The sequence below is a fragment of the Orycteropus afer genome, unplaced genomic scaffold (assembly GCF_000298275.1).
Source record: "Orycteropus afer afer isolate SDZICR_OR568_19922 unplaced genomic scaffold, OryAfe1.0 scaffold00235, whole genome shotgun sequence".
NCBI classification, from domain to species: Eukaryota; Metazoa; Chordata; class Mammalia; order Tubulidentata; family Orycteropodidae; genus Orycteropus; species Orycteropus afer.
In genome coordinates this window covers 2,259,409-2,285,457 of record NW_006921822.1, presented here as the reverse complement: position 1 = coordinate 2,285,457, position 26,049 = coordinate 2,259,409, and the positions used below count along the sequence as shown (strand labels likewise).

The 26,049-nt window shown below is 37.8% G+C and overlaps 1 protein-coding gene across 1 annotated transcript in view; it reads left to right on the top strand.

The window, feature by feature from the left end:
- PPEF2 (protein phosphatase with EF-hand domain 2) overlaps nt 1–14,439 on the top strand; it is a 56,449-nt gene extending 42,010 nt beyond the window's left edge. The window contains exons 12-16 of the mRNA XM_007949029.1: nt 6,929–7,071; nt 9,899–10,005; nt 11,548–11,711; nt 12,284–12,371; nt 14,186–14,439. Coding sequence (XP_007947220.1) covers nt 6,929–7,071; nt 9,899–10,005; nt 11,548–11,711; nt 12,284–12,371; nt 14,186–14,439 — 756 coding nt within the window. The remainder of the gene's footprint in view (nt 1–6,928; nt 7,072–9,898; nt 10,006–11,547; nt 11,712–12,283; nt 12,372–14,185) is intronic.
- The last annotated feature ends 11,610 nt before the right edge of the window (nt 14,440–26,049 follow it).

The following is a 26,049-nucleotide window of genomic DNA, read 5'->3' as shown; positions in this document are numbered from 1 at the left end:
AAAAAAAAAAAAAAATCAAGTATATAGCATTTCCCAGCATATCTGATAATGAAAACTTTTTTTTTTTTTTTCTCCCCACAGAGCATCTCAGGAGGCTCAACATTCTTTAGGCAGTACATTGGCTTTAAGAACTGACTTGCTTGCTAGTTACAATGACAGTCCCAGTTTTGGGGACCCAGTTTGTGAGGTCTATGACGTCTGCAGTTTGACTTGGGATAAAAATGTGCAGAAAACATCTTATGATTGTATCCTAACAGAATTCAAGTTTCTATTACTTAAGCCGTAGATGCTTTTACAACTTTTGCCTTACTTACATTAATGACTTTTCCCCCTAAATCTTATTTATTTTATTGTTGAGAATACATACAGCAAAACATAATAAACCAATTCAACAGTTCCTACACGTACAATTTAGTGACGGTGATTACATTCTCCAAGTTGTGAAACCATTCTTTATATAAACTGGCTGCCCCCTCAGTTTTTGAATTTCTCTTGTCTATTTGATGCCATGTAGACAGTTTTTAAAAGAGCGTAATGCTCAAGGGAGACATTCTTCACTAGTTCAGCTAAACTATTGTTTGGTTTTAAGATGTTAGGGGGTATTTTTGGTTTAAGGGTCAAAGATAATAGCTCAAGAGTTTCAGGGTCTCCCCACCCCTTCATGGTTCCAGAAAGTTTGGAGTCCATGAGAATTTCAAATTCTGTTCTGCTTTTTCCCGCTTTTGATCAGGATTCTCCTATGGAATCTTTCATTAAAATGTCCAGTCATGGCAGGCAAGCACCATCCAGTTCTTCTGGTGTCAAAGCAAAGGAACTGTTCATGAAGGCAATTAGCTGCACATTCTTTATTCTATTACTGGCTCTCCTTCTTTCTCCACTGATCCAAATGACTAGATTCCAATTGTTGCCCCTGGGTAGCACTTGTGAGGTTTTAAGACCCCAGATGCTGCACAACAAACTAGGGAATAGAAAAGAAGCACGAAACACATTATTAGGCCAATTAGCTGGGATGTCCCAGAAATCTTGACCCTAAACTTCCAAACTAAGGAACCAAATCTCATGAGGTGTTTGGTTGTCCATAAGCAGCCTCAGCAGCTACTTTTTTGGGTTGTTGTTATAAATATATCTATCCCACAATTTTTCCTAATACAGCTTTTTACAGATGTACAATTTACAGATAGCAATTACAATAATTGGCTGTACAACCCTACCCTTAATTAATGCATTTTTTCCATTACCGTTAACCATCCTTTTCCTCCTTCCTCCTACCCCTGGTAACCACTAGTGAACTTTGATATCTATACATTTGTTTTTTCTTGTCTTTTATATAATTGAGTTCATATAATATTTGTCCTTTTGTGATTGACTTATTTCATTCATCATAATGTCTTTAAGCTGTATCTATATTGTAGCATGTATCAAGACTTTGTTTCGCCTACTGGCTGAATAATATTCTATTGTATGTAGGTACCACATTTTTTTTATTCATTCATCCATTGATATTTAGGTTGTTTTTACCTTTTGGCTATTGTAAATAGTGCTGCAGTAAGATTGATGTACATGTTTCTTTTTGAGTCTGCTTTCAAGTCTTTCAGGTATATATATATACAGGAGTAGAATTGTGGGGTCATATGGTAGTTCTGTTTTTAGTTTTTTTGGGAACCACCACACTGTTTTCCACAGTGGCTGTACTATTTTGCATTCCCACCAGTGATGAGTAAGTATTTCAATTTATACACATCTTCACCAACATTTGTTATTTTCTGTTTTATTATTATTATTATTAATCTTAGCCATCCTGGTGGGAGTGGGATGGTATCTCCTTGTGGTTTAGATTTGCATCTCTCTGATGCTAATGACACTGAACATCTTTTCATGTATTTGGTGGTGATTTCACTGTTATCTTTCCTGAAATGTCTGTTTAAGTCCTTTGCCCATTTCATGATTGTGTTTTTTGTCCTTCTGTTGTTAAGTTGTTGAAATTTTATATATATTTTAGTTATTAGATTCTTATCAGATATATGGTTTCTAAAGATATCCCAGGCAGTAGCTTATCTTTTCACTTTCTTGGAAAAGTCTTTTGATGAACAAGTATTTTGATTTTTATGTGGTCCCATTTATTTATCTAGTCTTTTGCTGTTTGCGCTTTTGTTATTATATTAGATGATCCATTGCCAAAAGCTAGGCCTGACAGCATTGCCCTGTACCTTTTCTTCTAAGGATTTTATGGTTTTAGTTTGCAATTTATATCCTTAATCCATTTTGAATTTGTTTTTGTGTATGGTGTGAGGCGTGTATCCTGTTTTGTTTTTCTGCACATAGAAATACAATTTTCCTATCACCATTTTTGGAGGAGACTCTTCTTTCTCCATTGAGTGGACTTAGTACCCTTGTCCAAAATCAGCTGACCATAGATGCTTGGATTTATTTCTGTACTCAATTCTATTCCATGGTCTATGTGTATGTTGTTATGCCAGTACCAAGCTGTTTTGATTACTGTACCTTGAGTCAGTTCCAACTCATAGTGACCCTATATATAACAGAACAAATGAAGCCCAGTCTTGTGCTATCCTCACAATCATTGCTATGTTTGAGCCTATCTGCAAAAATGACAAGGAGGCCACATGTTCTGACCTCCTCTAACCCCACAAGAGGAAGGCAGAATCACCATCAATAGCACAAGGCCTATTCCTGCAAGACCAGACTTGCTGCCTCCATCCAACACTTTCACCAACTGTTCCTCCCAAAGCACCCACCACCTCTCTCCTGGGTGATAATTCACTGCAGTGGCCACACAGAACTCACAGATTATGGGGTTTATTAGGGAAGCACCACGCTACAATTCAAGTTCAGGAAAAACGCTCAGTCTCTATCCCAGCCCACAGTCTCTCTCTTAACAGTCTCTCACAGTCTCTTTCCCAGCAGTGCATGTCCCTTGGTGTCTCACTCAGCAATGCATGTCTCTTGCGTCTCTTTCCCAGTAGTGTATGTCTCTTTCAGAAGCGTGTGTCTCTTTCAGCAGCACGTCTTCCTCAACCAGCAGTCAGAGAGAGTTCTGCCTCTAGGAGGCCTCCTTTTGAGCATGGCAGAGTGATCAAACCAACCAATCATAACAACAGAATTCTAAGCACCTGAGAGTGAACCTCCCATAACACTGTGTTGTGCCACACCCAACAGAAATAACCCAGGTGGATAACATTTACAATCAGGAGCTCCTCAGTTGCTCATTCCACCATTGAGTTTACAATGACTTATGGGTAGAAAAGCCGTACTAAGTAACTTACTACACTGCACTATCATTGCAGCCACTGTGGCAATCCATCTTGCTGAGGGTCTTTTTCACTGAGCCTTTACATTACCAAGCATGATATTCTTTGGGGACTGATCCCTCCTGATAATGTGTCCAAATAATGTGAGACGAAGTCTCACCATCCCCACTTTTAAGGGAAAATTCTGGCTTTATATCTTCCAAGACAGATTTGTTTGTTCTTCTGACAGTCCATGGTATATTCAATATTCGTTGCCAACACCATAATTCAATACATCAGTTCTTCTTTCTGTCTTCCTTATTCATTTTTCAGCTTTCATAAGCTTATGAGGTAATTGAAAATACCATGGCTTGGGTTGTTGTTGTTGTTGTTGTTGTTATGTGCCGTCGAGTCAACCCCGACTCATAGCGACCCCTCCTTGGGTTTCCGAGGCAGTATCACTACGGAAGTAGGATTGCCCAACCTTCCTTCCGAGGAGTGGCTGGTGGGTTTGAACCGCCAGCCTTCTGGTTAGCAGGCAAGTGTCTTAGCCACTATGCTACCAGAGCTCCTTAGTACTCAAAGTGACATCTTTGCTTCTGAACACATCAAAGAGGTCTTTTACAGCAGATTTGCCCAGTGCCCTATGTCATTTGATTTCTTCACTGTTGCTTCCATGACACTGATTATGGATCCAAGTAAAATGAAATCCTTCACGTCAATCTTTTCCCCATTTATCATGATGCTGCTTATTGTTCCAGTTGTGAGGATTTTTGTTTTCTTTATGTTAAGGTGTAATACATACAGAAGGCTGTACCCTTTGATCTTTATCAGCAGTACTTTAAGTCTTCTCCTCTTTCAGCAAGTAAGGATGTGGCATCTGCATATTGCAGGTTGTTAATGAGTATTCCTCCAATCCTGATGCCATGTTCTTTTTCATATAGTGCAGCTTCTTGGATAATTTGCTTAGCATGCAGATTTAATAACTAATGGTGAAAGGATACAACCCTGACACACGCTGGTGTTTCTTGATATCAAACCACACAGTATCCCCTTGTTCTGTTCAAATAACCTCCTCTAGGTCTATGCTCAGATTGTGTATGAACATAATGAAAGGTTTTGGCATTCTTATTCTTTGCAATGTGATCCACTATTTGTTATGATCCACAAAGTCAAATGCCTTTGCATAGTCAATAAAACACAGGTAAACATCTTTCTGCTATTCTCTGCTTTCAGCCAAGATCCATCTGACATCAGCAATGATATCCCTCATTTCATGTCTTCTTCTGAATCTGCCTTGAGTTTCTTGCTGTTCCCTGTAGATGTACTACTACAATTATTTTTGAATGATCCTGTAGTTGTATCAGACTCAAACTCACTGCCATCAAGTTGGTTTATAATCATAGTGCCCCAGTTGGGTTTTTACATTTCCAATGGAAATCTTTATGGAAGCAGACTGCCTCATGTTTCTTCCATGGAGTGACTGGAGGGTTCAAACTACTGGCCTTTTGGTTAGCAGGCAATGCCTTAACCACTATACTACCAGAGCTCCTTGTAGTTGTATCATATGTTTTAAAATCAGGAAATGTGAGTCCTACTTTGTTCTTCTCTTTCAACATTACTTAATCTATTTGAGGACTCTTGACAATCTATATAAAGTTGAGGATAGATCTTTCCAATTCTGTAAAGAAGGCTGTTGGAATTTAATTGGGAGTTCAATCAATGTGTTGATTCAATGCTGGCTTCTAATCCATGGACATGGAAGATCTTTCCATTTATTTAAGTCTTCTTTAATCTCCTTCAGCATTGCCTTATAATTCTCATTGTATAAGCCATTTATGTCCCTGGTTAGATCTATTTCTAGGTATTTTATTCTCTTAGATGCTATTGTATTGAATTGTTTTCCTAATTTTCCTTTCAGATTTACTGTAGCTGGTGTATAGAAACCCAACTGAATTTGTTTGTTGACTTTATACTTTGCTAATTCCTCTATTAATTTTGCTAAGTTCCTCTATTAGCTCTAGAAATTTTCTTGTGGACTCTGGGATTTTCTCCACATAGGATTGTATCCATGAATAGAGATAATTTTACTTCTTCTTTTCTGTGTGGATACCTTTTTTTTTTCTTGTCTTCTTGGTCTGGCTAGGACTACTAATACAATAATGAATAAAATAGGTGAGAGAGCAGGCACTCTTGCTTGTTCCCATTTTCAAAGGAAAGTTGTCAATCTTTCTCCATTAAGTATAATGTTGGCTGTTGGCTTTTCATATATGCCCTGAATCATTCTGAAGAATTTCCCTTCTATCCCAACCTTCTATAGGATTTTCATCAAGAAACAAGTGTTTTATCAAATGTTTTTTTCTGTATCCATAGAGATTATTTTCCTTTGTTCTATTGATGTGGTATATTGCATTGATTGATTTTCTACTGTTGAACCATCCCTTTGTTCCTGGAATAAATTTCACTTGGTCATGGTATATTACTATCCATGAAAATATGATCTTGGATTCTGTTTTTAGTATTTTGTTGAGGATTTTTGCATCTATATTCATAAGAGATATTGGTCTGTAGTTTTCTTGTGGTGTCTTTGTCTGGTTTTAGTATCAGGGTTATGTTTACTTCTAGAATGAATTAGGGAGTATTCCCTACTGCTCTATGTTTTTGAAGAGTTTAAATGCCTTAATGACTTTTTAAAAAATGCATTTTATTTAAATATAATTTATAGTACACAATAATACAGTGAAATACACAAAAGTAAGGTGACATGGGTCAATGCATTTTTTTTTTTTTTTGCAGTGTTCTCTCCCCTCCCCTTCCACCCCTGGCAGCCAACAAAGAAAACTTCCCTCCTTTCCTTGGTCCACCACAACAATGAACTAATACTATATTTGTCCTTCTGTGACTGATTTATTTCGCTCAGCATAAGGTCCCCCAAGCATCCATGTTATGCGGTTTTGCAGATTCTACATTACTCTTTAGTACTGCATAGCCAGTATGTGTATGGATCATAGTTGGGTCATCCACTCTTCCATTGATGGGAACATAGGTTGTTTCCATCTTTTTGCTATTGTAAATAGTGCTGCTGTGAACAGGAGTGTGCATATATCTGTTCTGTCCTGGCTCTCAACTCTCTAGGATATATACCTAGTAATGGGATTGCTGGGTCAGATGGTATCTCCAATTCCAGCTTTCTAAGGAATTGCCATACTGCTTTATACAGTGATTGTATCACTTCACAGTCCCACCAGCAGTGTATGGGAGTCCCAATCTCTCCACATCCCTGCCAGCATTTTTTATTTTCTGTCTTGTTGAAATTTGCCATTAGTGCTGGGGTGAGATGGTATCTCATTGTTGTTTTGATTTGTAAATGCACTAATGACTTTTAAAAAAGTGATCCAAAGACAGTACAAGGGGCAATAGCAGCCTATGAAATTGGGTTAGGCCATATATGAAAAGTTAATAGTTCAAACTCACCCAGTGGCTTCATAGAAGAAGTGTCTGGCAACCTGTTCCAAAAATATTCCAGTCTAGAAAACCCCATGGGGCAGTTCTACTCAGTCACATGAGAGGTGCTATGAGTCAGAATGGACTTAATGGCACCTAAGAACAACAACATAGGGTTGAGGGTGAAGAGTTCCTCAGTAAAAGTGAATGTCTGTCTGTCTTCTATTTCGATTTAGGTGCTAACCATCTTTTCTGCCTCCAACTACTATGAAGTTGGCAGTAACAGAGGAGCCTATGTCAAATTGGGGCCAGCCTTGACCCCACATATCGTGCAGTATCAAGCTAACAAGGCAACTCACGCACTAACCATGAGGCAAAGGCAAGACTTTACAATGAATGATTTTGAGAAAACCAGAATTACAATGTTTGACTTTTGAAGTGTCATATGTCATTACATTTATCCAAATTCAAAGTAAGAATACAAAATTTAGCTATGTCGATATTAAAGTCTAGAATAGAAATGAGAACAGAGGTCTCCTCTCTTCTATTCTAAAATCTCTACACAGTCATCATTAATGGGAGGAGCACATTTGCTTCCTGCAGAAATTAGTCTCAATGAGTGCTTATTTGCTTTGGTGAAGTCTATAACACCAGGTCACTAATTCCTCCCAGGGTCACCCTTCTGTTTCTCACATTCTTAAAGGGTTTCGTTGCACCCATAAACCATAACCTAAGGTTCTGTGGCTGTTTGGCAGATTTCAGTGTGAATATTTGTTAATAATGCCCTTTTCTTTGTGGGAAGGAAGCAAGTTATATTATTCAAATGGTGTTTGTTGATATGACTCTGGTGGTTGAGAACCAGATACAAATACCAGATACAAAGTGTTATAAAGATTTAGATATATTATTCCACAATGAACCTATGAAATAGATACTATTATTAATTTCAACTTTATAGATGAGCTCATTGGCTGGTCGATGATCAGACAGCTAGTTAAGTGGTAAAGGTAGGCTTTGACCCAGGCAGTCTGACTCCAGAATCCACACCCTTTGCAACTATGTGATACTGTCTCCCACAGAGAAGATGCCTCTGTGTATATAAGCAGCTAACAGATACAGTGTTAGTGCTACTGAACAGCTTCTTTAATTATTTAGTCTGACTAAATTAGGAATGAAAACAAATAGAGTTAACATATATTCAGTAGATAGAGAACACATTAATATTTAGTGTCTACCTCATATGAATTCTGTAAAAGTATTTTAAATCACTCTTGAGTGATTAAATACTGGCTAACCTCATCTCAAAAAGAAGTATTATGTGTAAATTTAAATACACCAAGTAATAGTCAAGTCTACTGTGCAGAAGAATCAATTGGGAAGCTTTCTAAAATATCAACCATGTGAGCCTCACCCCAGTCCTACCACATTAGAATCTCCAAAGGTGGAACCAAGGCGCCTGGAATGCTGTGATTCCATATGATTTAGATGTCACTACACAAGGAATCACTAAAGGGACTCCTATAAGTAGCATTTTAAAATTTTTTAAAGAAATAATATGCTTTTAATGAGAAAATTAAAGAGCATTCAGCTCTTTGAAACATGTATCAATTGCATTAAATCAAGTGCAGCATCACCTAGTTTACCCAGAAGTCACTTAGCAAACAACTTCAACTCTATGAGCACAATGGGGAACTTAGATATAAGGGAGAAAATATCTCTGAGCAACTATAATTGATGTCTCAGTGTCTGCAAACTCAAGATCACGTGTTTTTCTTAGAGGAACCCTCATTCAGCATCCACTGACTTTTGGTTTACACCCACTTCTCACAAGAATAGCCTAGCCAATCTGGAGTCTGGCTGCCAAGATTTGATTCCTTGGCACAACCCTTATTAGCTTTGTGATCTCGGGCTACTTACTTATTCTCTCTGTAATGGACATAATAATTATACCTATTCAGTTGGTGTTGGAGGATTAATGAGATGATCCATGTAGACCGAGCTCTGAATTTAGTAAGTGCTTAATGTATGCTGCTTGACCTAGGGACAGAGATCCTTGTAATCCAGGTAGCTCCTAAGTACATCACCGTACTACAGTGCTGTATGACAACTATCTATGACTATAGTTTATAAGAAACATTTCAATGGTTCACCAAACTAGTGGTTCTTATACATTTGAGGGGTGTGCAAAGCACCTATAAAACCAAACTCACTGCTGGCGAGTCAGATCCGACTCATAGCGACCCCTCCTTGTGTTTCTGAGGCAGTATCACTATGGAAGTAGATCGCCCAACCTTCCTTCTGAAGAGTGGCTGGTGGGTTTGAACCACCAGCCTTCTGGTTAGCAGTCAAGTGCCTTAGGCAAAGTACCTATACTGTACCATAAAATCTGGATTGAGGGCACATTTTCTAGAGCTCTGTAAAGCAGGTTAAGGATTGTTATGCTAAACACTCTAACCTTGCAAGGAAGATTTTCATCAATCAAAACATAATTTAAATGTCTTTTAACTTTTAGGACTTGAAAAGATAGATTATTTGGTCATTATGTATAGAATAGTTGATTCCTCAGTAATACAGGACAAATAAAGTACACTTATCTTTGATCTGTTTTGATAGTCTTGTTCTTTCAATGACAGATACTTATTGAGCACTGACTTTGGGACAAGTGGTGTGACGAGTCTTACTCTATTGATCCAATATGAATGAGAGAACTAAATTAGTATTATTTTGGCATTCATAAGTCTAATCTTGTGACTGTTTAACACAGTAATAAATTACAAGGAAAGTATGATGGTGACATTTATTGAGTGCTTTCTATGTACCAGGCATTCAGCTAGTGCTTTATATGAATTTCCTCATTTAATCTTCACAACAATCCTATTAGGTTAGTACCATTATTATCCCCCTTTTACAGGTGAGGAAATTGAGGCATAGCACAGTTAAACAACTTGTACACAAAAGTGGTCTTTCTCCAGTCTCTGCTCTACCCACTACTCTATACTAGAAAGGACAACAACACTTGGCAAACTGATCTTATTTTTACACAACTGGGAAAGTGGGGCAAGAGTGGGGAGAAATGAGAAATGGACCACTTCTCTTAAAAAGTGAGCTCTTGAGATGTTAAGAAAGAGGAGAAATTTGGTAGGAACCCATGACTCTTTCTTCTGGAACTCACTGTTAAAAATGTTCCTCTTCCTCTCCTGTCCCAGGATTAGCAGAGTAGAGGAGTCAGCGCTGAGAGCTCTGCGAGAAATGTTATTCGCTCATTCCTCAGATCTTCTGGGTGAATTTAAGAAGCATGATGAAGATAAAACTGGTAAGACTAATCAGATGAAATATTCATAGCAGAAAATTGCTAGCCCCAAGGTCTGTCTCACAATAGTTAGTGAATAAGTATCTCTTGAATGAAAGAATTGCAGAAGACCCTTTTGACTGCCTCCTCCGGTTTTCTCAACTAGCTGAACAGGTTTCTCTGGTGATGTAGTGCCTGACTGCTAATCAGAAGGTTGGCAGTTCAAACCCACCGCCATTCCTCAGAAGCTGATACCACCTCAGAAACCCAAGGAGGGGTTGCTATGAGTCGGATCTGACTCGATGGTGGTGAGTTTGGTTTTGAACAGGTTTCAGTGGAGCTTCTAGGTTAGGGCTAGGAAGAAAGGCCTGATGACCTACTTGTGAAAATCAGCTGGTGAAAACCCCGTGTGTCACTATGGCTTGATCCCTTTGTGCATGGGTGGCCATGAGTCAGGGTGGCTCAAGGGCAGCTGACAGTAACAATAATGTCCCATCAAGTTTTTCTAAATTTTTAATTCCAAATTTTTAACAGAATATTAACTTGGACAAATATCAATGGAGATGGTGAAAATAAATGGAGCCAAGGGCAAAGTGACAAACAAGACCAGAACTATGAAAAAATGCAAAAAACAAAAAACAAATGGCAGTTAGGTGGTGGGGGATGTTGCAAGAGTACATAACATACTAGCAAAAGCTCAAATGATTTAGTTTCTTGTTGAGTGTGTACTTATCTGCTCTGTATTCTATTCAAATATCCAAACTAGAAATTTTGCTTTTGCTCAACTCAATGAATGTCTAATAATAAATATATGAAATATAGCCTGTTGACTATAGTAACATTCATAAATTCATAGCAATATCTTTTTATATACATATTTAATCTCTCTTCCAAGAAGTTTTCAGTTAATAATTTATTCTGAGAAATGTAGGAGGTTTGATTTTTTAAAAACAAAGAATGCTACTTATAGATAATGTTTTATGATATCATTTCCAAAACTCTTGTGAGATTTCCAGTAGGGTTGCTAGGTTTAACAAATAAAAATAAAGAACTTTGCTTTGTTTTCAGATAGTTCACAAATAATTTTAGTATATATGTCCCATGCAGTATTTGGGACGTACATATTCTTTGTTGTATGTCTGAAATTCAAATTTAATTAAACATTCTGTGTTTTATCTGGCAGTCCTACTTTCCAGCCAACTCTGCCATGACCAGCAAAAATAGTGATTAAAAAAAAAAAAAAAAAAAACCCAACCCACTGCCATCGAGTTGATTCTGACTCATAGCAACCCTCTTTGGGTTGCTAAGGCTGTATATCTTTACTGCAGTAGATTGCATCACTTTCCTCCCTTGGAGCAGCTGTTGTGTTTGAACCACTGACCTTCTGGTTAGCAGCCAAATATCTTACCCACTACACCACCAGAGCTCCTTAAAAGTAGTGACAGTGCTCATTATTTGTATTATATGCAGAGAGTGAGAAGGATGTCAGGATCAAAATGTATACACTGTTAGATGGGAAACTAGACTTACAGTTGACAAGTCAACAAATTAATTCTTTTTTTGTAGGTTTAATCACCCTGAGTGACTGGGCAACAGCTGTGGAGTCTGTGTTGCATCTAGGACTGCCATGGCGAATGCTGAGGCCACAGCTGGTGTGCAGCTCAACAGAGAGCATGCTGGAGTACAAGTCCTGGCTGGAGGACTTGGCCAAAGAACAACTGAGCCGTGAGGTAATGGTGTGATCATGGTGTGTGAAAACACATTGTGAACCCTGGAGGACTTTACAAGAACTTTGAATCAGAAACAACCAAGTACTGACAATCTAAAAGGGAGATGTGTGAGAAAAGGAAACAGCTATTTGTTGAGGTGTGTGTAAGACTTTATGCTAAGTGAGTTACATGTGCTGCCTCAGTTAATCCTCAAAACCACCTCAAGAAATAGTTATTATCAGCATCATTATACTTAGTAAGCACACTGCTATATGCCTGGGGTCATATAGCTTCTAAATTATAGAACCAACTCTTTCTAACTTCAAGACCAGTTTTATTTTCTTGACACTATTTTTTTAAAGTATTTATTCAATACATTTTGTGTGCAACATACATAGTGTATGCAAGGCACGGGCTAGGTATTTCTTAAACGATTAGATTTTTTGGCAGGCTGAAGAGGGAGGAAGGGGATGGGGAAATGTCTTCCAGTTTTTTCAAGAGTATATTGTTGTCAGAGTTGCTTTTGTGTTAGTTATCCTACTAGGAAAAAACTAAACATAAGATATGGAAGAAAATGAGTTTTTTCCTTTCAGAACATACAGTCAAGTTTGCTGGAAACACTCTATCGAAACCGATCCAACCTGGAGACCATTTTCAGGATTATAGATAGTGATCATTCCGGTAAGTACACTCATTATCCTATCACTTCTGACACATAACTAGTATTTTAACTTCACCTTCTTTAGTGTCTTTCCTGTTCATTTAACTCTACACTCAAGCATTTTAGGAACAAATTAAGTAGTTGCCAGGCTTATAAATAGCAGAAACTAGGAAAGTACTTGAGCTGTACAAGCAATAGTAGAAGGATGGGGTGGAGATGAATGAAGACTGACTGATGAGAGCTTGTGGGCTCCCCTTATAGGAAGAATCATTACTAGAAGACCTGGTATCCCATCTGATTTTAGCAAAGATAGTGATAAGTAATGATGAGTTCCTAGAACACAAAGGCTTCTGCAATCTTACACCCAAAATTTTATTTTGAAATATTTATAGATTCACAGGTCCTGTGTACACTTCACCCTGTTTCCCCCAATGGTCTGAAAGTTTGTTGTTGTTTTACATGTTATCACTCATTTTTAATTAATGTATATTTCACATATCATATAATTTACCAATTTAAAATGTATAGTTTAGTAGTTTTTAGTATATTCACAAATTTGTGCAGCTATCACCACTATCTAATTTTAGGACATTTTCATTACTCCAGGAAGAAACCTCACATCCATTAGAAGTCACTCACCTTCTACCCCATCAACCCCCACCACCCCAGCTCTCAGCAACCTTTCTATCTCTATAACCAAAAATAAAACCAAACTCACTGCCATCAAGTTGGATCCGACTCATAGCGACCCCTCCTTGGGTTTCTGAGGCGGTGTCTCTATAGAAGCAGATTGCCCAGTCTTCCTTCCAAGGAGTGGCTGGTGGTTTTGAACCATCAGCCTCCTGGTTAGTAGTCAAATGCTTTAGGCATTACACCATTTGCCAATTTGAAGAATTTCATATAACTAAAAGCATGTGTAATCTTTCTCTGGGTCATCTTTTGTGTCAGGCTTCCTTCACTAAGCATAAGGTTTTCAAAATTCACCCATATTGTAGCATGTATCAGAACTTTATTCCCTTTTATGGTTGAGTGATATCACTTTTGTTTATCTGTTCAGCAGCTGATGAACATTGAGTTTTCCACTTTCTTACTATGATAAGTAATGCTTCTATGAACGTTCATGTACAAGTTTTTGGGTGAACAGGTGTTTTCAGTTCTCTTGGGTATATACCCAAGAATGAAATGGATAGTATAGTAACTCTATATTTTAATTTTTGAGGAACTGCCAAACTCATTTCCATAATGGCAGCACCATCTTGCATTCCCACCAGCAATATATGAGGGTTCCAATTACTCAACATACTTACCAACTCTTGTTATTTTCTGTGTGTATGTGTGTATTTATAACATTCTAGTGAGTGTGAAGTATCTCATTTTAATTTCCCTAATGACTAGTGAGGAGCTTTGGTAGCGTAGTGCCTAAGGCACTTGACTGCTAACCAGAAGGCTGGCAGTTCAAACCCACCAACCACTCCTCATAAGGAAGATTGGGCAATCTACTTCCATCGTGATACGGCCTCAGAAACCCAAACTATGAGTCGGGTTTGACTTGAGTGCACATAACAACAACAACAACACAATGACTAATGATGTTGAGTATCTTTTCATGTGCTTATTGGCTGTTTGTATATTGACCATTTATATTTCTTCTTTGGAGAAATGTCTATTCAAATATTTTACTCATCTTTATATTGGATTATTTGTTTCTTTATTGTTGAGTTGGAAGTGCTCTTTATATATTTTGGATGCTAGACCATTATCAGATCTATTTCTTGCAAATATATTCTCTAAAACCTAGTCTGACTCACTGAAGTGACTTTCTCCCTTTGGTAAGGGTTCATCTCACTGGACGAGTTCAGGCAGACCTGGAAGCTGTTCAGTTCTCATATGAACATTGACATCACAGATGATTGCATCTGTGACCTTGCTCGGAGCATTGACTTCAACAAGGACGGCCACATTGACATCAATGAGTTCCTGGAGGCCTTCCGCCTGGTGGAGCAGTCCTGCTTAGAGGGCAGTACCTCAGATCGCCCACAGACCACCAACATTGATGACAGTGGCTGCAATAGGCCAGGTGCACACTAAGAGCAGCCTGGTCCTAAAACAAAACAAAAGAACAACTTGGTCCTCATTGTGCAAGGTGCCTCATAAGCAAGGTAGAGCTTACTGCTGGAATAGCCTCCTTATTCCTCATGGATTTGCAGAACTTTATGCTGAGAATTTATGTATCAGAATCACTTCTGAATTTTTTTTTCTTTTTATTTTGGCATCTGTGTGTGTGTGTATCCCAGCCTCATCTCAGAATCTTCACAGGGTAGAACCCAGGTATAAATCTTTGTAATCCTGAAGCCCACCACAGTTAAGAACCACTGTAATTCAATCCTCTCATGTTTTCAATTTATACCTTTTATTTATTATTTTAAATACATGATATTGGTAAATGAGAGTTATGAAAAATTATGTAATCTCATGACCCACACGTATGGATTGTTTCTATTATTTACTTTTTGTTACTTATTATAACTAGAGTTATTTATAACATTTTATGTTCTGCTTTTTTATAAATTCACACTCAATTGTAAACACTTTCCCCTGTGGCTGCATAATATTCATAATTGTCAGTTTAATGGTTGCATACTTTTCTTTCAAGTAGATGCACTATAATTTGTTCAGTCATTCTCCAATTGTTAAATATGTATGTTTCCAGCTTTCATTATTATAATAACCTGTGATTTATAAGTTTGTGTATGTGATTTGTTTAAAAACACTTTTCAATTACACATCTCAGTTATTAATTCCAGGAATGGGATTCCTTTATCAAAGGATGTCAATATTTTTATGGCTTGACACCTATTACCAGATTTCTTCTCATAACTGAGAGTATTGGTTTTACCATGAACTCATCAGCATTAAGTGTGATAGTTTCTAATTTTTGCTAGAGGTAAACAATGGTGCTTCCGTCATATTTTAACTGTTTCCCTTACCTCATTTTGTTTGTGAACTAACTGAAGTCCTGAGAACTAACTGAGTCTGTGATCTAGTTGGTGACAGAGCTGGGACTGGAAACCATGTTCCCTGGCTCCATCCAGTGTTCTTTCCAGTTTTATCTGTTTGGACTGGCTATAAATAATCTGTGGTCCTTCTGTCTTCTTCCTTTGTGTGGTAAACAGAGTCTTAGTTGGTCCCAATGATTTCCTGTCTCTTGGCCTTACATAACCACCCCCCCCCCCGCCCCAATACTTTCAGGCGGGACCTGTGACTTGCTTCTAACCAGCACAATATGGCGAAGGTGATGGGTATCACACATAAGTGATTAGATTTCATGACATGACAAGGATGATGGGTGCCACTCTTGCATCATATGTGAGACTCTGTGCTAGTGACTGGAGTGAAAGGTTCTCCTTACTGGCTTGATAAGCAAGCAGCCAGACTGAGGAAGGCAATATGGCAAGGAATTGTGGGTGACCTATGGGACCTGCAATTGGCCTCTGACCAGTGACCACAAAACCTGGGGCCCTCTGTCATACAAGGAAATAATAAATTCTGCAAACAACTTGAATGAGCTAGGAAACAAATTCTTCCCTAGTGGAACCTCTAGATGAGAATGAAGCCTGGCCAACAGCTTGCAGCCTGTGAGTTCCTGAGCAGAGAGCCCAGCTAAGCCATCCCGGACTCCACAGAAGCTGTGAGATCATCAATGTGTATTGTTTTCAGCCACTGAATTTATAGTAAAAGGAGCCTTGGTGGTGCAATGGTTAAGCATTTGGCTGCTAACCAAAAGGTTGACAGTTTGTTCCTACCCTAGCGACTCCATGGGAGAACTGATCTGGTTATCTGTTCCAATAAAGATTGCAGCCTAGAGGGATAATTATGCTCTGTTACATGGGTTGCTGTGAGTCAGAATCAACTCAACAGCATGTAGTGAGAAGTTTGTGGTAATTTGTTATGCAGTATAGAAAACAACTACACCTTGGTCCCTTGAAAAAAGTCTTTTTATTTTCCTATTTCACCACCCAGAAAAGTCTGGACTTTCATCAATGGATACAGTTGAGAGAAGAGTCAAGGTCATTTTTGTTTGAGAAAGTGTTTGAATGAATGCATATGATCCATGGCTTTATCTTGCTTGACTTAGCAACTGAGAGACTAAGAATAGGTAGTGAATTAATGTTTACATCTGTTTGACACGTCTTTTTCTTTTTTTTTTTTTTAAAATCTGTTTGACATTTCTTAAGGAGCTCTGATGGCATAGTACCTAAGGCATTTGACTACTAACCAGCTGGTTGGCAGTTCAGACCCACCAGCCACTCTGCAGAAGGAAGACTAGGCAATCTACTTCCATAAAGATTTACAGTCTTGGAAACCAAAGGGGGTCACTCTGAGTCAGAATTGACTTGGTGGCAGTGAGTTTGTTTGTTTTTTTTTTTTGACATGTCTTGTGCAAGTAGCTCCAATTCAACAAATAAAGTGCAAGTTGTTTCTGCAACATACTCCCCATTCATTATGATTACAGGTAAACAAACATTCTGAGGCATAGTAAGTGTTAAGCTGCAAAGAATAACTCAGGGACAAATGGGTTAAAGCCCTGGAGAGTTACTCATTCATAGGCATATAGGAGAGAGAACAACCCATGAGAGACCAGCTCTCTACAACCAAAGGCAAGAGTGGCGCTTGTAAAAGCAAAAGTCATAAAGCTTCACAAGGCAAAGTGATTGGTTTAAATAAGTCCTTGGCTTGTCAGCTCATGATTGGTTGGTTGTAATGGAGTTTAGTGGGGAGACTGCTGAACCAAGTTCCTTGCTTGAATCTAGATTGCACAGTCACAAATGTACATTAGGATTTTTTTTCTGCCATTCTAACCAGTTTGCTGGGAAGCAGTTGCTCTTGTTCTTTTTTTAGGGGCCTTGCTGCTTGCTGTCTTACACCTTTCAGGCTCAGGGCCCTGCAAGTTTTATGCATATATTCAAGACTCAGAGAAAATTTCCTTTATGCATTAGCAATTTTTTACCAAGTTAATAGAGGGTTAGCTTCAAGGGAGTCTTAATTTTAAAAGAAATCTAAAATATTATACTGGGAAGAATTAGCTAAATCATTTCACTAATTCAGTAATTTAATCTCAACAGCAAATTAAAATCATCTAGGAAGTTTTTTAAAAATTATAATGCTTGCAGGCCCCACTCCAGACCAAATTAACAAAAATCTCTGGGTGAGAGGCTGTGTTATTGGTATTTAAAAAATGTTTCCCCAGGTGATTTTAATGTGAAGCCAGACTAGAGTATCACTGATCTAATTGGTTTACCCTTCTACAGTAAATGATTATTATTTGGTAAGACTTTATGGATTATAGTTCTTACACTTATTTACTGTTCTGAGAGGTTAATTCAGAAACAAAACATTTTTAGCTTTAGATGTGCCTACAGCTAAATATCCTCCAATAGTATTAGCAGACACAAGAAATACTCACTCATAAAGATTCCACACACATACTTCTCCCAGAATTAGGTCCCTGGGTGGTATAAGTGGTTTGCGCTAGAACGCTATCCTAAGGTTGATGATTCTGACCCATTCAGTGGTGCTGCAGAAGAAAGCCTGGTGATCTATTTCTGTAAAGATTAAACCAAAAACCAAACCCACTGCCATCGAGTTAATTCCGACTCACAGTGACCCCCATTGGGTTTCTGAGGTGCTAAATCTTTACGGAAGTAGATTGCATAGTCTTGCTTCTGTGGAGTGGCTGGTGGGTTTGAACCACCAACCTTCTAGTTAGCAGTCAGATGCCTTAGGCACCAAGAAAACCCCATAGAGCAGTTCTACTCTGTCATACATAGGGTCACCATGAGCTGGAGTCAATTTGACTGCAATGGGTTTGATTATTTTGGCTTCTCCAAACATTACTAATTTTTTAACTGGAAACTTATCTTTTCTTTTTTTTTTTTTTTTTTTTTCAAGTTGAGACCTATAAATTGATTGTAACTTTATGTTAACAGTATTTAAAAAAAAAAAAAAAAGTGTATATGAATCCAGTCAAAGTGTTGTGGGTTTCCATATGCAAATGTGATCTCTCCCTTGGGACCTGTATATCAGATTGCTGACCCATCATCTCTACCTAAGTATTCCATGGGCATCTCCACTACAACATGTCCAAAAATGACAATCATTTCTCCCCTACTCTGCTCCCTCTCTTAATTTCTCTATCTCAGATTGGTGCTACCACTGTTTACCTTGTCACCTACATGCTATCAATTTCTGAGTATTGGAGTTTACTTTTTAAATGTCTCGCATCAACTCCCTCTTCTTCATCCCCACTCCCTCTGCCAAATGCATGTATGACCTTCTGCCACAACCCTCTACTTCTTTGAGCCCCCTGCTTCCAATTTGGCTCCCTTAGTTCTGTCCTCCCCAAGCCTCCCTAATGATCCATCTAAAGCACAAGCCTGCTCAAAATTTTCTCCCCTTGTGGTCTTTACCATCTGATTGTCAATCCATTCCACCTGTTTGCTCAAGCCAGACAAAGCAAAACCATTGAGATAGTTTTTGGACTTCTCTCTTTCTTTCATCTCCCACATTCCATCATTAGCAAATCTTTTGACTCTACCTTCAAAATATATCAAGAATTGAACCTCTTTTTACTCCTGCATCCCGAACATCCTAATTCAAATCATATTATTTCTCACCAGTCTTTACTTACTCCTCTCCCTCTACTGCAGTTGTTCTCAAACTTTTCCATCTGAGGGCCCTTTTGTTGTAGTTGGGTGCTGTTGAGTTGATTCTGATCATAGCAGCCCCATGTGACAGAGTAGAACTGCCCCATAGAGTTTTCTAGGGTGTAATCTTTATGGAAGCAGATTGCTAAGTCTTCTGTAGAGATTTTGGATGGTTTTGAACCATCAACCTTTCAGTTAGCAGCCTAGCACTTAATCATTTGTGCTACCAGTGCTCATTGGGGGCCCTTTCACACTCTAAAAAAGTATTGAAGATCCCAAATAACTTTTGCTTATGTGGGTTATATCTGTTGATATGTACTGTATCAGAAATTAAAACTGAAACATATTTAAAATACTTATAAATCATTTAAAAATAATAATATACCCATTGCATATTAACACATTTTTAAAGAATAATGATATATCCCAAAACAAAACAAAGTTTAGTGAGAAGAGTGTCATTGTTTTAAATTTTGCAAATTTCCTTAATATCTAACTTAAGAGAAGACAGTCATATTTTCATATGTTTCTTCAGTCAATCTTCTATGATTTTTTTTTTTTTTTTTTAAACTTCAGGTAAATGTCCAACTCCTATGTTTGTCTTTTGCTTGGCTGGAAGCCACAGGTGTGGATTCAATTCCAGACCTGAAGGGCAGCTAGGGCCCAGTCTCAGTGGTTCCACCAGGCTCTATCAGACCATCAAACCTGTGATATGTTTTGCTGGTTGAGGTATATGAAAAAAAAAAATCCAGCCTCACATAGATATGTAGTTGAAAAAGTGTGGAACATTTTGATAGCAGCCTTTTTGGATGATTGTGGATATTCTTCTTTGATACTACACTAAAACTTGACAGGTAGTAATTTCTTAAAGGTTAGTAGAAATGTGGAATCTGAAACCATATCAACAACTTTTCATACTGCCAATATCGTGCAGGCAAAACCACCAGGACCACACGTGTAATTGAACAAAGTTGGGCTTTTTGGATGTTCCAGCCCAGATGATAGAAACTCTACCTGATAATACATGGAACAGAAGAATCACTCAGCTGAACCAATTAACACAGAGAATTGTAATGGTTAATGAACAGAATTGTAAGGTATAACACATGGATACTGTTTTAACTCATTAATTTCGGGGTAATTTGTTACACAGCAATAGATAAAACATTGACAAATAATTAAAGTTTATCTGCCTTAATTAAAATAGAAGGATTATTTCAGGAAAAGCTGATAGTTCCCAGAAACATTGTTCTCTGAAAAGATGTTAATAGTCATGAAAGTCTTTCTCTGTTTGGGGATTTCTGACATTTCTCCAAGTTGTCAATAAGGTGTGTGTGTGTGTGTGTGTGTGTTTTAAAACAAAAACAAAACGACAACTGCTGCTGGACCCAGATCTCTCATATAGGTATGAAAACTCTCATACAGGGTTCTATAAATCTCAAGGGTCCTTGCTTTAACTTTGAATATTTATTTCTGCAGAACTTACATTCCCTTTTATCTATATTTTCATTATTGAAACAAGGGCATAACATTCTTAATCTCTGGGTGAGAGTCCTTAAGACTCAGAGACTCTTAAGAATTATAAGGGCCTTTAGACAATAAATGTAACCTCAAAACCACTTCCCTCATAAGTGTCTTCCAAGCTCTGCTAGAATGCTTCCAAGGAGGAGGTCATTGCTCCCAGAGGCAGCCTAGTTCCATTTTGGAAGATATATATGAAGGTGTGGTGCAGTGAATTGTTTGGTATGGTGCTTCTAGCCATGCTCTTTGTAGTGACCCCAAGATGACTAGGTGGAACTATGCAAATGTGTTTTTGGCCCACCAAGGGAACTGGATAGCTTGTTAGGAATGTAAATAAGGCACATGGTACTCTTGTGGGGAGGGGACCATAGAAATAAGGTATATGAAACCTTAATGTGGGGATTAGTCAATTTTGTCATTTTGCTAGGCTGAAAATGAGCCTTTCCAGAGGTGGAAAAGGGGGAAATCTCACTATCATCAAGACAGAAAAGAGCCTGGAATAGAGCATACTTGAATCTGAGATCCCTGTGCCAAAACTATAGCAGAGAGATAGCCACAGTAGAGCCAAGAGACTGGTATGAGATAAAGCAGTGGCTTGACAGCACACAGTGAGAAAGCTGAGTGCCTTTGGGCAGGAATCTTGCTGGCAGAGTGGAATGCACTTAGGTACACCTATCAGCAGAGCTAAAAGAACTTTATAACATTTGCCCAAGTTGAGCAGAGGCCAGGCCAAGAGCCCAACAGCTAAAGGTCTACCTTAGGGCATAGCAGAGAGGAGACTGACTTGATAGAAGAATTATTTCCTGAGTGTGTTCCTGAGCCTGAATTGTAACCTGTTACTTAAACACAATAACTGTGAATATTGTCTCTGAGTTCTGTGTGGCCATTGCAACAAATTATCAAACCCAGCAAGAAGTAGTGATTGCTGTGGGAGGGATCTGGAGTCAGGAATTTGAATATCAGTTCCTGGCTGTGAAACTGTGGGAGGTCATCTGTGCTCTTCTAGTCACATTGAGCTCCCTGCCACATTGCTGTTCAGGAGAATGGAAGAGTCTGAACTACCTACATAGATGTGTGGGATTCAAGGATTAATTAACACAAAAACAAAAATGTGGAATTGTCTTATTGGCACAACCTTTATCTTAACCTTGAACTAAATGATATAGATACATTACTTGCTGATCATAAACAGTTTTACTTTTCTCAAAGATGAAGATTTTTAGGCATGCAGCTTATAAATACATTAGATTCATTATTTTATTTTAAAATTTTAATATTTAAGAGGGTTCCAGTAAGATGGTGGAATAGGCAGACAGACCACACAGACCCTCTTCAACAAAGAAAATGGGAAACAATTAACACAGATACAGAAGGTAATTCTGGAGCCCTGAGCTTTGAAAGGAAGGATACAGAAGTGGACTAAACTCCAACTAGTAGAAGAACCTGCATGAAAACACCAAAAAAGGAGACATATGGAGCTCAAGTCTGGCAGTGATCCTGAAGGCATGGATAGCTTGGATATTGCCAAGTGGTGTAAGGACCTAAGAATTAACATAAAAATCAGCCTTGCTAGCCAGAGGCTGCATGGAAGACTGCACTGGTGACTGGTGAATAAAAGTGGACGCAGCAAAAAGGGACACAGGGTGAGCTGTGGACTTTTGCCTGACTGGAGGGTGCAGCCATTTTGAATGTTTACAAGCGGTTGGACCATTTTGCATATTTAAAGTGACAGCATTCTCTCAGATTCCAGGGACCTAAGAATAGGCTCCCTTTGCCAGGAACCACAAGGACATTCCAGACATTTTGTCCTTTTTATTATTACTCTTTATTTTTCCCTTCCGAGGTTCTAGCTTTCAACTTTTTCTCTCTTCCCTGTTCCTGATTCCCATTTTATTTTTTTCTTGTGGTAACACCATTCCTTGTTTTTCTCTTTGCATTTTTCCCATTTTTTCTTCATTTTTCTCCTACTCTACATCTTTTCTCTTATTGCCCCCTCTCCAGATATATATATTTTTTTTCTTCTTTTTTCTTGGTGATTATTCCTATGTATTTATGTGGTGTGTTTTTTGTCCCATTGCTTTTACTTTTTTTATGGTTTTTTGATCATTGTTTTTGCCTAACCGAGTGGGAGACAGCAACAGTGCCCATACGATGCAACCACATGCACACTTACTGAGTGAAAGCCACCACTTCCTTCTCCACCAACTGGCTACTGATAAATTACTACCAAGAAGAGCCAGACTCACCCTCAACTGCTCTTCACAAACAGTTAACAGAGATCTAAATACAACATCACAATGTCTCAGAGACAACAGACCATCACAGTCCACACAAAGAAACAAGATAAAGCAGGAGAAACAAGGGACCAGGATACAGAGCCAGAAAACATCCCTGAGGAAGAAGCAGCATTAAAACTCTCTGATATGGAATTTGAAAGAATTATACTTAGGAATCTTCAAAGGATTGAGAGACAGATCAAGGAAAACACTGACAACATTAAGGAAAACACAGGCAAAACCCTAGAACACTTTTGGAACAAAATATAAAAACAAAATGACAAAATAAATGAAAGATTAGTAATGATACAAAGGCTACAGATAGAAATCCAGAAGATTAATACTAAATTTTCAGAAATAGATAACACATTAAAAGGGCAAAGGAGTAGAATTGAATCAATGGAAGACAGAATTCGTGAGATTGAAGACAAATACCTGACTACTTCTTTGGAAAGGGATCAATCAGAAAAAAGATCAAAACAAAATGAAGAAAGTCTAAGGTTCATGTGGGATACCATCAAAAGGAATAACCTACATGTAATAGGATTTCCAGAACAGTAAGAGACAAAGGAAACCACTGAGAAAATTGTCCAAGATTTGTTGGAAGAGAACTTCCCTGACATGATGAAAGATGAGAATGTATCCATTGAGAAAGTCCAATGAACCCCAAACAAGATAGACCCTCAAAAGGAAATCACCAAGACATATCATCATCAAACTCATCAAAACCAAAGACAAAGAAAGAATTCTGAAATCAGCATGGGGAAACAAAAAGTTACCTACACAGGACAACTAATAAGAATAAGCTCTGGTTTCTCAGCAGAAACTGTGTAAGTAAGAAGGCAATGGGATGTTATATATAAAACCATGAAAGAGAAAAATTTCCAACCAAGAATTATATACCCACCAAAATTGTCCCTCAAATATGATGGTGAAATTAGGAGATTTTCAGATAAGCAGAAATTAAGGGAATTTTTTAAAACCAGACCAACCTTTCAAGAGATATCAAAGGGAGTCCTTTGAACAGAGACCAATAATAGCAAACAACAACTGACCATTAATACACAAGATGACATAACCCAGAGACCAACACAGCTATGGAAGTATCCAAAGTAAAATAAGCTTACATGATTGTAAACAGGAAACCAGAGACATCAACTGGCAAATGAAGACCACTATACAGCAAAAAGGGGGAAAAAATTAGTGTAGTTACAGAACTTCTAAGTGATGAGGAAGTCAACAAGAGAGTTTCAAGATAGAATGGAGTGTTCTAAACTCAGGGAGAAAATTATAAATCACTGGGTAAACTCAAAGGAAAATGATAAACCTTCACATCACAATAAAAAAGAGAGCAAGCACGAATATTTAGCAAATACTAAAACAATAGCAACAAAGGGAATGATAACAGGATTCATAAACATAATGAGCTCAGCACAGAAAATGATATGGAACAAAGAAACTAGCAACACCATGAAAAAACACATAACAAAATGACAGCAACCAATTCATACTTGTTGATCATTACACTGAATGTTAATGGATTAAATGCACCACTCAAGAAAAGGAGAGAAAACATAACTCATCAATATGCTGTCTACAAGAGACACACTTTAGAGACAAACACAAAAATGGACTAAAAATCAAAGGTTGAAAAAGGATATTTCAAGCAAATGGCAACCAAAAAAGAGCAGGAGTGGCAATAGTAATTTCTGATCAAATTGACTTTAAGACAAAAACCACCATAAGGGACAAGGAAGGGCATTATATAATGCTGAAGGGATCAATTGAACAAGAATATATAACCATAATAATTATCTGTGGACCCAATGAAAGAACCCCAAAATACATAAATCAGACTTTAACAGAATTGAGAAGGCAAATAGATGACTCCACAGTCATAGTAGGAGACTTTAATACACCACTTTCAGTGAAAGATAGAACAACTGCAAAGAAACTCAACAAAGATGCAGAAGAGCTAAACAATACAGTCCACCAACTTGACCTTACAGACATCTACAGAGCACTTCACCCAACAACAGCACACTATACATTCTTTTCCAGTGCACATGGAACATTCTCCATGATAGAACATATGTTAGACCCTAAAGCAAGCTTTAATAAATTTAAAAACGTCGAAATACTGCAAAGCATCTTCTCAGATTACAATGCTATCAAATTAGAGATCAACAATAGGAAGGTCAACGGAAAAGAACAAATGCGTGGAAACTGAACAACACCTTCCTGAAGAACAACTGAGTAATAGAAGAAATAAAAAATGAAATTAAAAAATTCCTTGAATCAAACAAGAATGGAAACACAGCATACCAAAATCTTTGGGAAACAGCAAAAGCAGTGATCAGAGGCCAATTTGTAGCAATAAATGCACACCTCAAAAACGGAGAAAGAGCCAAAATCAACACTTTAAACCAGCATCTCCATCAATTAGAAAAATAACAGAAAGAAAAGCCTACAGTCACCAGAAGAAAGGAAATAATAAATTTTAGCAGAAATCAATGAAACAGAAAATAGAAAGACAATTTTAAAAAAACAAGAGTAGAAGTTGGTTTTTTGAAAAGATTAATAAAATTAACAAACTACTGACAAATTTAACAAAGAAAAAGAGAGAGAATACAAATAACACAAATAAGAAATGAAATGGGTGACATCACAACAGAACCAACTGAAATCAAAAGGATAATATCAGGATACTATGAAGAACTGTACTCTAACAAATTTGAAAATCTGGAAAAAATGGATAGATTTCTAGAAACACACTACTTACTTAAACTAACACAGATTAAGGTGGGAAAATTGACAGATCCATAACAAAAGAAGAAATTGAACAGATCATAAAAAATTACCAACAAAAAATCCTGGTCCAGACGGTTTCACCAGAGAATTCTACCAAATATTCAGACAAGAACTGACATCAATCCTACTCAAACTATTCCAAAACATACCAAAGGATGGAATCCTCCCTAGTTCATTTAATGAAGCAAGCATAACCTTGATACCAAAACCAGGCAAAGACATCACTCAAAAGGAAAACTACAGACCAATATCCCTCATGAATACAGATGCAAAAATCTTCAACAAAAACCTAGCCAATAGATTCTAACAACATATCAAAAAAAATCATTCATTATGACCAAGTGGGGTTCATATCAGGTATGCAAGGATGGTTCAACATCAGAAAA